Below are 14209 nucleotides of genomic sequence, written 5' to 3'. Positions count from 1 at the left end.
TTGTTTTCTTTTGCCCTGTACTGCAAGGGGAGAAAAACAGAAATAACACTTAAAATAAGCTAATACAACATCTCCATTTCAATGAAAAATTAATTAAAGAAATTAATCTTAATTCCCAGCATTTTATTGTTCATTAAACAGCTTTATTTGTTTTGTATTAGAAATCATAGGGGTGGGGAGGGGGGTTGGTGGGAGGGGTGAGACACGCGAGTGACAGACGTCCAAAATGCTTCTACAAACGCTTTCTATGTGGATTGGTCATAACAACTATAATATTAGTGAGTAACCACACACCGCTAGATATTCAAAACAATATCTACTCTGCTGTCCTGGTGGTCTCTCTACCTGGTGCAGCACGTTGGAGATAAGTTGCTCTCTCTGCAGCAGGTCCTCCAAAGAACATCTAGACTCCTCAGCAGCAGACAGAGCTGCAGACACTTTAGGAGGCACAGAACTGGATTCAGTCAGAACCTGAATGACACAAATGAAAGAGTCACTGCTCATGTTTAATACAGTAATGGAAATAAACTGCATATGTCTTGTGGTCAGTTGATAGCTAGAACAGTAAATATTCTTCACTTTCCTAGTATCAGACAACAAAACCTGCAGAGGCTGGTAAATCTAATGAACTTCTCTGCAGCAGATGTAACTCTTGGTCTTCCTTTCCCAGGGTGGTCCTCATGAGAACCAGTTTCATCATAGTGTTTGATGGTTTTTGCAACTGTGCTTGAACAAACTTTCAAAGTTCTTGAAATTTTCAAGATTGATTCACCTTCATGTCTTAAAGTAATGATGGACTGTCATTTCTCTTTACTTAGTTGAGTGGTTCTTGCCATAATATAGATTATTACAGTAGTCGAATGTGGCTATACACTTCATATAACACTTCCTTGGCACAACACAACTGATAGTCTCATACGCATTAAGAAGGCAAGAAATTCCATCAATTAACTTTTGACAAAGCACACCTGTTCATTGAAAACCACTCCAGGTGACTACCTCATGAAGCAGGTTAAGATATTGCCAATAGTGTGCAAAGCTGTCATCGAGGCAAACAGTAGCTACTTTGAGGAATCTAAAATATAAAACATATTTGCGCAAAATGTATCTATTTCCAGTTGTTGGGTAATTAGTATGTATTATTATTATTATTATCATTATTATTATAATTATTATTTATTCTTGTCTTTGAACTAGCCAAAAGAGAAAAGCTTCAGACTGAAGGCAATGACTGAAGAGCATCTACTGAAACTTCCTGGGAGGCTAAACTTAAATGAACAGTCTCTGCACCTGGTTGTGACTAGTTCTTTCGAGAGCGCTGTTTGTATTGATGTATCAATGCATATTCATCACCTCACCACTTCATCTTTGCAAGCTCCCACTTCTCCTCTAGTGCTGCTGATACATTGTGTATGTGTATTACAGGAATTAATGGGACTCTAATGGGATATTACATTGCTACAAATGAGGTACAGTGTGTGTGAAATGTAAGACCAAATAGTGTCCCCCAATCAGATTTGTAAAGATGCATTTTCTTGCTAAGTGTGAATGGCGTCTGTGTATGGACTATTACTGTACTGATTTGCTTGCTTGAATGTAAGCCAGATGTATTTGCAATATTTGTTTTGACTTGTATGTTGTATATAGTGTATGTGTTGTGTAAATTTGTATGTGTGAAATTAATGTTTCTTTTCAACTGAAGTAAAGTTACAAGAAATGATGTGCCTGTGCTGCTCTTATGAATTAAAGTCATGTAACCAGTCTATAAAATTCTAACTTTTTATAATTAAACCATTAACAGTAATTCTGAAGATTCTGAGTAGCATACCTGGGTAATAAGCTTTGCTATAGACCATATCTAGTGTTAATTTTGTCAGCTATTTTTTATTTAGTCTTAGTCTTAGTCCTCTGTCAAATGTCCTTGTTAGTATTATTCATATTTAGTCCACCTCATCCTGATTTTGGGCATTTTAGTCTTATCTTAGTCAAAGAAATCTGTAACTATTTTAGTATAGTTTTAGTCAATTAAAACATTTTTGTCTTTTTTAACCATCAGATTATATTGAACATTTCAGTCAATATAGTCTAGCCAAAACCAATATTTTTTGTCATTTTAGTCAAACTTATTTCAAATAAGACTTTAACCTTATCATTATCTCATGAAAAACACATGATAAAGAATGCAGCTTTTCAGAAAATGTCTGGTCTGATGGTATCAATTTAAAGAATACATCCAGACATGGAACATGTTCTGATTTGAATATGTATTTTGAACCAACATGATTAAACAACCCAATATTCTCTTTAATACATTTATAAAAAAATGAAAACTGTACAGACAATAAAACAAACCTACCTTTCTGTTATGAACAACGGAAATAAAAGTAGTTAGCCTAATAAAATTGAAAAGAATACTGTACACACACCAACTGCAATCTGCTTGCATTAAAAAATAAAATAAATAGATCTAAGATCAGTGTTAACAAGAAACTTAATAAGGTTAGTTAAGGTTAATAAGCCTAGCAAGCTAGTTCATGGCATCAATATTAAAGGTTTACCAAGGCAAGATTTGGTAGAAAAACAACAACAGCGATAAGGAAAGGTAACGTTATACATTGCTATTATAATCAATACAGCTGTCTGGGCCGTGTAATGGCTTGTGTTTCACTTGCACTATATACACTCATTGTGTATTGGGCCCTGAATGCTTCCAAAACGTGGGTGACCTACACCCAACACTAGGGATGCATGATATTGGATTTTTTGCCGATATCCAATAAGCTGATATTTCCAACTCATTGTGGCCAATTGCCGATGCCAACACTGATATATAGGCTACACATATTTTTTTCCAGTTGGCTGAGGCGAATATTATGCATACAAGCATAGATTGTACTAAGTATGATCAAGAAAGACAATATATGAAGTGTGGCAGGTGGAATCGAGTGGAAAAAGGGAAGGTTCACCAATTAGTATGTTCAAGATATAAGGCTACCTGAAGGAGGAATGGAGGTTTTTGCTACTGTTGGTCAGTTAATAAATGCTGCAGCTTGTCAAGACCATGAAAAGTCTGTTGTTTCCCCAACTGCTGGAAAAGTGAAGGGTTTAGCTCCAAAGTTAGCAACAATGGGTTAGTCTAGCCTGACGACACTAAACAGATAAATAGAAAAGATAAATAGGAAATGGAGAAATGTGTAGCTGCCAGCTAACCCCCCCCCCCCCCCCCCAAACCGATCAACAACCTGCCCGCCTGGCAAAACCACTCAACCTAGAGGAAACACTGTACCACCACCACGTTTCAGAGATGGGATAGGGTTCTCATGCTGGAATGTAGTGTTTGCTCATCGCCAAATATAATGCTTGTCATTCAAGCCAAAAAGTTCGATTTTGGTCTCATCCATCCCCAGAACATTTTTCCAATAACCTTCTGGCTTATCAAAGTGGTCTTGAGCGAACTGTAGATGGCAGCAAGGTTCTTTTTGGAGAAAAGTGGCTTTTTTCCTTGTAACTCTGCCATGCACACCATTGATGTTCAATGTTCTCCTGATGGTGGACTCATGAACATTGACTGTAGCCAATGCACAAGAGTCCTTTAGTGTCCTAGATGTTACCCTGGGGTCCCTTGTGGTCACCCGGGGTATTACATGCCTGCTCTTGGTGTGATTTTTGTTGTTTGACCATTTCTGGGGAGGGTAATAATGGTGTTGAATGTCTTCAATTTGGACATGATCTGCCTGAAAATCGACTGGTGAAATCCAAACTCTTCAGAAATGTTTTTTTTTGCCCTTTCCAGCTTGGTAAGCATCAACAACTCTTCTTCTAAGGTCCTCAGAAATATCCTTTGTTTGAGCCATAAAACACTTCAACAAACATGTGTTGTGAAGACAGACTTTGATAGTGAAGACCAAGATTTCTCTTAATTAAATTACACTTGATTTTCATCCCATTGTTTGAAACATCTGACTCTAATTTCCCCTTCAAATGAACTGATAATCCTAGAGGTTAACATACTTTTGCTACACACAAATATGTAACACTGGATCATTTTCCTCAATAAATAAACAAACAAGTAAAGTTTTTGTCTCATTTATTTAACCAATGTCTCTTTATCTAGTTTTAGGACTTGAATGGAAATCTGATCACATTTTAGGTCATATTTATGCAGAAATAGAGCAAATTCTGAAAGTTTCACAAACTTTCAAGCAGCACCGTATATTCCCTCTTTGTGGAGCCAATAATGACCTACTAGAGACATCAATGAGTAACTATTATTGATCAATTGCCATTAATAATTTAATCGATTAAAAATATATTATCCGATAATGCAGAGGACTTGGGACGAGCACTGTAACTGTGATTTGCTGTAGTACTCAGTTGTTTCTTCTTAGTGTTTAATGAGGTGGAGTTACAGGTGTGTTTGCTGACCATCCATAAGGGCCGCACAAATTGTAAAACAAACGCACCTCCCTGCCACCCAAGGAAGAAATAAGTGGCAGCATGCCTTACTTTGCTCACTGTGGCGATCGTGTTAATGGACACTGCAGCATAAAGTTATGAAAATTCCACAGAGTAGTTGTCTGGTGGCTGTCCGGTTTAGCTAGCTATCTGAGACTTATGTTAATGCTTTACTAGCATATTTAACAGAAGCACCTGCTTGGTTAATGCAGAGAGCAGAGAGTATTGTTGTGTCTGCAGTGCTAATCAGGACAAGCAGGATTTAGATGGGCTTGCAACAAAATCTGCACTGTGTTAAAGGTAACACCTCCTGCTTTGAGTATAATGCACTGTATTTTAGCAATGGTAGTACATGTTGAAAGATTTCCTGACAGTAATTGTGTATACCCGGGTCATCTGTTCCGGCTGAGTAGCTGTTTCCAGCAGCTGGACTAACTTTAGCTACAGTGAACAACACACATCACTCCAACCATGTAGATCAGGTATGCATAATATTTTATATAAAACTAGTAAGACTGAAGTCCAGTGTAGGGAGATTGGGGTAACCTGTTTTACATTTATTTGATAACATTACGGGTTATTTACTGTTGAAAGCTACAGCACTTATGGAAAAATGGGTCACATATGTTTTAATTCTTACATATGTCCAACACATCTAGTCTTTTGTCTAATTTATGCCCTCCAATGCAGCCTGGAAGTTGTGCAACACTTTGTCTTCTGTCTGGCCAATCGTTGAGTAGCGACAGACAGGAGCTTGGGAGCTTTGCAGTTTTAAATTAAGTCATTATTTTGTGTTATTTCATTTGTGTTTATTTCATTTTATTTATTTAACTTTTCATGACAAAGGTCTTAAGATGGCACCAACCAAATTTTAAGTTTGACAGGTTAAATCACTAGGAGGAGTTCATTAAAATACAACGCCTGCAAATGGCAAAATCTGTGTAAAAATTGAAAATTAAATTCAAAATTGCTGACTTCTTGTTGGATTTAGGGTATGGCTCCAAGAGGTTTTTTTGTGCGTCTGGACATGATAAGTGCCTACCAAATTTCATTCATCTACGTCAACTTTAAGGGTGGGTACGTTTAATTTGAAATTTTATAAGGGGCGCCCTCGAGCCATTTTGCCACGCTCATGCTCCAGATCAATAAAATATTAAATTTTTCACCACTTCTGACACATGTCACAAGTTTTCAAGCACATTTAAGCCCTCAAAAATGTGTTTCTTTTGGAAGAAGAAGAAGAAAAAGAAGAAGAATTAAAGCTGCAATGATTGTGCCCACGCACCTTCGCGCATGTTGGGGGTGTGCCACAGTCAGAGGGCTTTTATTGCAGGTACACAGATGTTTTCAGGACCGAGCTCTCATCAGACATTGCACAAACAAGTTCAATATCACTTCCTGTGTGCTCTGTGTGGTGCTAGACAACACCCACCAATTATACATCATGTTAGTGTATATCAAGTGTAGACCACACCTTGAAAATGTCATGTGAATCAGATGATGTTTGTCACATAAGGCTGAGTTTCCTGTTGCCAGTAGGTGGTGCTACTCGAGAGGGTCATTAATGCAGCAGCATATTTGTTGGAGGTCGACTGAAATGCATATGCATTTTCATGAATATCGGACATTGCGCAAAAGAGTTAAAGATGTTGCTGTATATCATGTGTAGATCACACCATGTAAATTCTGTGTAAATTGGACAATGTTTGTCATATAAGGCTAACTTACTGTTGTCAGTAGGTGGTGCTATGACTATGAGTCAGTATTGACATGTAGATGTGTTCAGGCCAGGACTCTTATCAAGCATGAGAAATTATGGTGTAGGTTAGACAATGTACATTCAAGTTACAACAACTTGTTGCTTAACGGCGAAACAATGAAGTTTGCCACATCACAACAGCAACGGAGTTCAATGCAAAGTCAGGATTTTGATAACTTTTCATCACAAAGGTTTTTAGATGACACTGACCACATCTGTAGTCAGTTGGATCAAATCTCTTGGAGGAGTTTGTTAAAATATAAGGCCTGGGTGACAACGAAAACTCACAAGCTTCACAATATGGCATCATCAAGGTCTTAAGGCTTTTCTGACGAAATGTGAGATGGATCAGCAATACATGCTAGATAAGGTCATAAAAGTGCAGCACCTGTAACTTCCTGTTGCCAGTAGGTGGCACTATGACTATAACTCAATAATGACATGAAGATGTCGACTCTCAACACAGAGGGGGTGAAGCATTCTCAAGGGGCCCCTCTAAAAAGTCATTTTAAAATTCACAGCTGTAAAATAGCTGATATATCCTATCTATAATCACAAATTGTTATTGAGCCATGCAACCCTATGTCCAAGGAAACATACAGTGAAGCCACGGTGAGACAAGCTTGTTCTGAAGAACAAAAAAGAAAAAAGGTTGCCAGCCGCATTTAAATGTTTCAGCACTGAGGACTGCATGTGGTGCCCTACATACCTGAAGCCCACAGTGCACCACCGACCAGTTCATGTTTCTAACAGGTTCTCCCCCCTCAGTAACACACCTGCTGAGAAACCAACTCTGATTATTCAGCTCCATAGTCAGAAACGTGAAGTTAGCGACACCAGCAGCCATAGTTAAATGTATTCCTGGGGCCAGAGCGGGTGACATAGAATCAAATTTAAAACTGCTGGCTAAGGAAAGCGTAAATATGGTATGACTGTCATCCATGTCGGCGGTAACGACTCCAGATTACGCCAATCGCAGGTCACCAAAATGAATGTTGAGTCAGTGTGTACATATGCAAAAACAATGTCGGACTCCCTAGTTTTCTCTGGGCCCCTGCCAAACCTGACCAGTGATGACATGTATAGCCACATGTCACAATTCAACCGCTGGCTGTCGAGGTGGTGTCCAGCAAACAATGTGGGCTTCATAGATAATTGGCAGACTTTCTGGGAAAGGCCTGGTCTGATTAGGAGAGACGGCATACATCCCACTTTGGATGGAACTGCTCTCATATCTAGAAATATGGCTGAGTTTATTAGTAAACCAAAACCATGAAAACCCAGAGTTGAGACCAGGAAGCAGAGCTGCAGTCCTACACACTTCTCTGCGCTTCCATTAGAGCAGTTACCCACCCAAAACCACATAGAGACTGTCTGTCCCCCGACCACTTAAATCAATGAAATCCAAAGTAAACAAAAGAAGAGTCATTCATAAAAATCTAATAAAAATTAAAACCACTACTGCAATAGTACAACAAAATAAGAGAATTAAATGTGGACTCTTGAACATTAGATCTCTGTCATCTAAAGCCGTATTAGTAAACAATTTAATCTCAGATCATCATATTGAACACAGGCACCTTAGAGACAGCTGTAAATCCTGACATATATTTGGACTGTTTTTCTCCAGTCGACTTTTCCGAAATAACTTCAATGATTTGTTCAGCTAAACCATCAATCTGTCTCTTATACCCCATCCCAACTAGGTTGCGTAAGGAAGCCTTACCCTAAGTTAGCGCTTCTTTACTAGACATGATCAATCTGTCTTTAGTAACAGGCTATGTACCACAGTCCTTTAAAGTAGCTGTAATTAAACCTCTTCTTAAGAAGCCTACTCTTGATTCAGGCATGTTAGCCAATTATAGACCTAAATCTAACCCTCCATTTCTCTCTAAGATCCTTGAGAAAGCAGTCTCTAGTCAGTTATGTGACTTTCTACATAACAATAGTTTATTTGAGGATTTTCAGTCAGGATTTAGAGCGCATCATAGCACAGAGACAGCACTGATGAAAGTCACAAATGACCTCCTAACTGCATCGGACAAAGGATTTGTCTCCATACTTGTCCTTTTAGATCTTAGTGCCACATTCAACACAACTGACCATCAAATCCTTTTGCAGAGACTGGAACATTTAATTGGCATTAAAGGAACTACATTAAGCTGGTTTCAGTCCTATTTATCAGACCAGTTTCAGTTTGTACATGTTAATGATGAATCCTCCATGAAGGCAAAAGTTAGACACGAAATTCCACAAAGTTCTGTACTTGGACCAATTCTATTCACCTTGTATATGCTTCCTTTAGGTAATATTATTAGGAAACACTCCATAAATTTTCATTGTTATGCAGATGATACCCAATTATATTTATCAATGAAGCCTCAGGCTGCCCTAACAAGTCTCTAAAGACTCTCCAGCTGGTCCAGAATGCAGCTGCATGTGTACTGACTAAAACTAGGAAAAGAGATCACATTTCTCCCATTTTAGCTTCGCTACATTGGCTTCCTGTAAAATCTAGAATAGAATTTAAAATCCTTCTCTTAACTTACAAAGCCCTTAATGGTCAGGCACCATCATATCTTGAAGAGCTAATAGTACCGTATTATCCCACTAGAACACTGCACTCCCAGAATGCAGGCTTACTGGTGGTTCTTTCAGTCTTTAAAAGTAGAATGGGAGGCAGAGCCTTCAGCTATCAGGCTCCTCTCTTGTGGAACCATCTTCCAGATTTGGTCTGGGGTGCAGACACCCTCTCTATATTTAAGAGTAGGCTTAAAGGCCTTCGCAGTCCTGTTGGCATCCTTCCCTGGCTATTGCTACTGCTATTGCTGCTGCTATTGTTATTGTTATTATTGTTGTTATTCTGTCCCCCCCCCCCCTTTCCCTCTTTCTCTCTCAACCCAACCGGTCAAAGCAGATGGCTGCCCACCAAGAGCCGGGTTCTGCTTGAGGTTTCTACCCGTTAAAGGGGAGTTTTTCCTTACCGCTGTCGCCAAGTGCTTGCTCATGGGGGAATTGTTGGGTCTTTGTAAGTTAAAGAGTATGGTCTTGACCTGTTCTATGTGAAAAGTGCCCTGAGATGACTTTTGTTGTAATTTGGCGCTATATAAATAAAAATTGATTGATTGATTGATACACCAATTGACAAATGGCTCAGCACCACTGCCAATAGACAGTGACAAGCCAGGTGCACAGTCTCAGTACCATGTCTTTCTTACATGGGAACAACATAGACATAAAATAGACACAGCAGTCTACAACACTATGAGGCCTACTCAAATACAAAGTGGACAGTTTATGACACCACAGGCAGTGACAGGTGCTGAGATGCGGTAAGCATGGAGCTAAACAACAGATACATCTAATATTCTGACTGATTTCTTCATAACCAAAATTTAAACTATACTATAATAAAGACTAATTATGGATGTTTCACCCACCAGTTCTTGTCCCTGCTTAGACTGCTGTAGTTTCATGTAACGTTAGTCCATTTGTGTTTTTCTCCATCCTCCACAGAACAAAATAATCAAAACAGTTTGACAAACTTTGTACATTTCACGGTCCCTTTTAAAAACTACATCCTCCTCTCTTTCATGGTGGCAAATCTGCCAACCATTTTGTCCTTATTAGTGTTTATGTCCCGCAACACACAGCAAAGTGAGGTTGGATAGTTTGGTCTCAGCCACGCACGAATGCAAATAGCTCTTAATGGGCCTCAGATGGCTGAAACTTTGTCTGGCAAGTTTCACTCACTATAAACATAAAAAGATGCAAATATCTCATATTTTGGTTTAAGTTTTCAACGAAGTTAGTCATAAACTTTGAATTGCTGCTTCTGCAGCCTTCACTTCCCGCAGTCAACGAGCAGAAATTCGGATAGCGCCACTCTGCCATTGCAACCCACACTGTGGTCGGAGGGGGGATTACACCCATAGTGATAAGAACTACCATAGAGGACTACCATAGAGAATGAATAGAAGAAGCCGAGAGATTTAAGTTCTCCTATTCCTGCTGCACTCGTGGGGCTGTGTGCTACGTCCCCAGAGGGGCCTCTACTGAGCGTGGGCCCTGGGGCGGCGGCCGCCCCCTCTGCCCCTGCGGTCGCTCCACTTATACCCATAAAATATTAAATCTTTCACTACTTCTGACAAAATGTGCAACGTTTCATAAGTTTTCAAGCACGTTTAGTCCCTCAAAATGCATTTCTTTTGGAGGAAGAAAAGGAATTCCTTCAGTTTCAATGGGGCATTTGCACCACTAGGTACTCGGGCCTAATAATAATTCCTTCAGATACAATAGGGTCTTCGCACTGCTAGGTGCTCGAGCCCTAGCAGTGCCCTAGTAAATAGACAGGGAAAATGGCCTGTTGACAGTCATATTGACATCATACTAGCAACATCACACCTTTCACTTTGGTTTCAATGTCCATATCTGTAGTATTACTTCAAACTGGGCTTCCTGCCTGTTGTTTCACCTGCTTCCAGACAGAGATTTGGTGATGTTTTTTTCTTAATTTGTTGTCAGTTTTCCTCCTAACAGTTAGTTTGGAGGTTTGTTTGTTGGGGTGTGTTTGGCTCGTTTGGGGAACTTGGTGTCTTCAGTTGGAACAGTGTCAGCCAGGCTTTAACTGGCAGAATAATCAGTATAATCAATAAAAAACCCATCCTGTGTGAGGAGAGTATGTGGCTGACACAGAAGTAGCCTCAACCAGACCCCACCATGCTCGTCAGAAAGAAAGCTGCTTTCTCCTCACATATTTAGAGATGCACAATATTATCGACATGTTATCAGTATTGGACGATAAAAGCTCTAAAATGAAATATCGGCATCGGCCATTTCTGCCAATTATGAGAGGCCGATTTGTTGCCATCTCCTCTGCTGCAACAAATCTGCTGCTCCATGGAGTGTTTCACCCTGACGGCTCTGGTGTTTCCTTCCCAGGCTCCACTTCACTTAAGCTGCCCGTCAGACCCGCTGCTTCTTCCCACTTTAACTTGAATAACAAACCGTTGCTCAGTGCTCTGGTTGGATACACATGCAGAACCAGGAGGCTAGCAGAGGCTAGCTGGCTGTGCTTCCCTCCAGCCATGCTGTGGCTAACGCTCCACTAGCCTCTCAGCTAATGTTAGCCCCGGCTCTCCATGTGGATCCAACCAGGGCACCGAGCCCTGGTTTGTTATTCAGGTTAAAGTGGGAAGAAGCAGCGGGTCTGATGGGCAGCTTGAGTGAAGCAAAGCCTGCGGAGAAAGCACCGGGACCGTCAGAGAGAAACAGTTCATCGAGGAGCTGCTAAGTTCAGATGCACACCAGGAAACACCTCGGCTGACAGGATGTACCACTCTGTTTGGAAAAAACATCTTTTTGGTTTATAACGGCAGTTGGCAACCAGCGTATTAGGTGGATTACCGTCACCTTCTGCTCCGGAGTGCGGACCAGAGATTAAAGCCTGCACATTAATCCTGTCTGTTTAAAGAGTATGGTCTTGACCTGCTCTATGTGAAAAGTGCCTTGAGATGACTTCTGTTGTGATATGGCGCTATATAAATAAAAATTGATTGATTGATTGATTGATTAATGAACTCAATGAAAACTCTACTGCTCCACCCACTTGGCAGGTTCATTCAAGTTTTAAGGCTTCCTAAATTCTTCCTTCATATATTGTCTTTCTTGATCATGCTTAGTACAATCTATGCTTGCATGTCTCCTCAGCCATCTGGAAAAAAATATATGCATATATTGATATCGGCGCATATATCAGTATCGGCATCGGCAATTGGCCACAGTGAGTTGGAAATATTGGCATATCAGATATCAGCAAAAAATCCAATATCGTGCATCCCTACACATATTATTTATTTATTTTGGACTAATTGAGCACATGGTTCTTAATCCTATTCTGACAAAACTAAATTTAAATGAAATTTATGATGAAATGATATGAAACATTCCATTATTGATGGCCATTATCAAAATCAAACTCTATGTGGAAAGATAGAGCTGGCAGTGGCAGTGCCGCCGCAGCAACGCTGTCTGTGTGGACACTGGAGGTCTGCGAGACGCAGGCGCTCTGCGACGCACACGCGGTGCTCACGGTGAGGTAGGCTGTGTGACCCAGGCGTAATCTGTTAACATGGGCGCCGACATGAAAACCAAGAGGTTCCGCGTAGCACACGCAAGCTGTGTGTCCCAGGCGTTATAATACATCCATGACTCCAAGGCATCAATAAACGCTAAAGAGCTTTTAACACCTAACAGCTGTTCATCTGCATAGCCTCTTCAGAAACTGACGTCGCCTCAGATGACGGTTCAGAAGAATGGTAGTCTCATTTCTCTAAATGCGCGTTTCCTCAACTTCTCTTCCCTCACATCTTTTCCTTGCATCTCTCCCTCGTTCACTCAAATTCAAAACGCATTATTGTGTAAGAAACACAGTAATAAACAGCTGTCAGGTGTTATACTATGCGTTTTAAGCTGCACATGAAAAAATGTCGACGTTTTTAATTCACCTGTTTCTCTAGTACGTTGTTTTCCTCTCTCAGTTTTCCAAGCAGATCGCCAACAGCCTTCAATGATTTCAGGTCGCTTCCAATCTCTTTCTCCAGGAAATCCACTACATACTCCTGTAGTTCCCCCGAATCTGCCAGAACAGATTCGCTATCTCTGGTGGTTGTATAACCGGGATTTAATTCATGATCTGTCAGTTTGTTCTCTACTGCTGTGGTCGCCGCCATCTTCTCTTTCCAATGATGTCAACAAACTTCCTTGGTATGGTGTGTGGATAGTGCCCTATAATACATCCATGGTAGTGCCACGGATGGTACTATAGGGGGGCGCTCGTTTATCGTCTGCGTGTGGCTCACGAGCAGCCATACTGCCTTGGTGAATGGTGACGTGGCACTGTATGTCCAAGTTTTTATTTACTCGTCGTCCATGTGTGATGTCACATACAGAGAAGCTGATGCTTGCGTCTTGCTAATGCTAGTCCAATATACAAACAAGGCAACAGTGCCATCAAGTGATGACACTGGAAAACAAAACAGCAACTTGAAGAATAATGACTAAGAGAAGACATAAATGGGGGGAAAAAGTATTAATATATCAATTAATTATTAATTAAAAGAAAAAAATGAATTTAGATAAGGTTGTGCAAAGTAGTACATATTTCTTTTTTTAAAAAAATATAATTGTCATTATTTAAATTCATGCTTTCCACCACGAGATTTTGGTTACAATCTCTTACTAACCAACATATATAATAATACCTTGATATATAAGATAGCATATACTGTATATATCCTGGGATGGTGTCAGGCTAACATGAAACATCAATACATTCACATACACAAGACATAAGACACAAGATACATACATTCATATATCCAAGTATTTTCACAATCGTTTATCTTACACATAACACATACCCCTCTCATCCTGACCATTTACCCTCTGCAAACATAACACATGCATGCACACGCACACACACACACTTCACATTAGTTCTCAGTCCTGTTCCCCGCCAGAGTCCCCCCTTCTCTTTCCAGCATGTCACAAGTTCTTTTTAAGTCTTATAGGGCATCAAAACTTCCATATCTCCTTGAATTGTTCAGTTTTATTATCTCCAGACAAGGTCTTTTCTATAGTCAAATCATATCTCATCAATTCTTTCCATATCTGTAAAGTAGGAGCCATTGTTTTTTTCTCCCAGTGTACAGGTTGTTCAACCATAGTAGTTCCAGATCATGCCAAAAGTGTCAATGGCAGGAACACAGTATTGCCAGTATTGGTTTTCAGCAATCCCAATGCGGCAGATCTTATCATTTGCTTTAATATCATAGAGGAGGTGATCAATGAACAACTTAAACAATAGCAGGGCGTTACAGCCAGTAACTGTGCCACAGAAATTATAAGTCGTGCTTTTGACATTGACTCTTGTGCTGCAAAAACTTTGATCCGAGTCATGCACTCTCACCAGTTGACAAAGGACCCTGGCCTATC

The 14209-nt window shown here is 40.1% G+C and overlaps 1 protein-coding gene across 1 annotated transcript in view; it reads right to left on the bottom strand.

Annotated features, from left to right (window-relative positions):
- The window catches only part of rint1 (RAD50 interactor 1), a 51978-nt gene extending 38838 nt beyond the window's left edge, over window positions 1-13140 (bottom strand). Inside the window, exons 1-2 of the mRNA XM_044343326.1 lie at window positions 12721-13140; window positions 346-471 (exon numbers count right to left, since the gene is read on the bottom strand). Coding sequence (XP_044199261.1) covers window positions 346-471; window positions 12721-12945 — 351 coding nt within the window. The 5' untranslated portion in view covers window positions 12946-13140. The remainder of the gene's footprint in view (window positions 1-345; window positions 472-12720) is intronic.
- Between the last annotated feature and the right edge of the window lie 1069 nt (window positions 13141-14209).

The sequence above is a fragment of the Thunnus albacares genome, chromosome 23, assembly GCF_914725855.1.
Source record: "Thunnus albacares chromosome 23, fThuAlb1.1, whole genome shotgun sequence".
NCBI lineage: Eukaryota > Metazoa > Chordata > Actinopteri > Scombriformes > Scombridae > Thunnus > Thunnus albacares.
The sequence above is the reverse complement of the archived record's forward strand: the minus strand, read 5'-3'. Positions and strand labels throughout refer to the sequence as shown.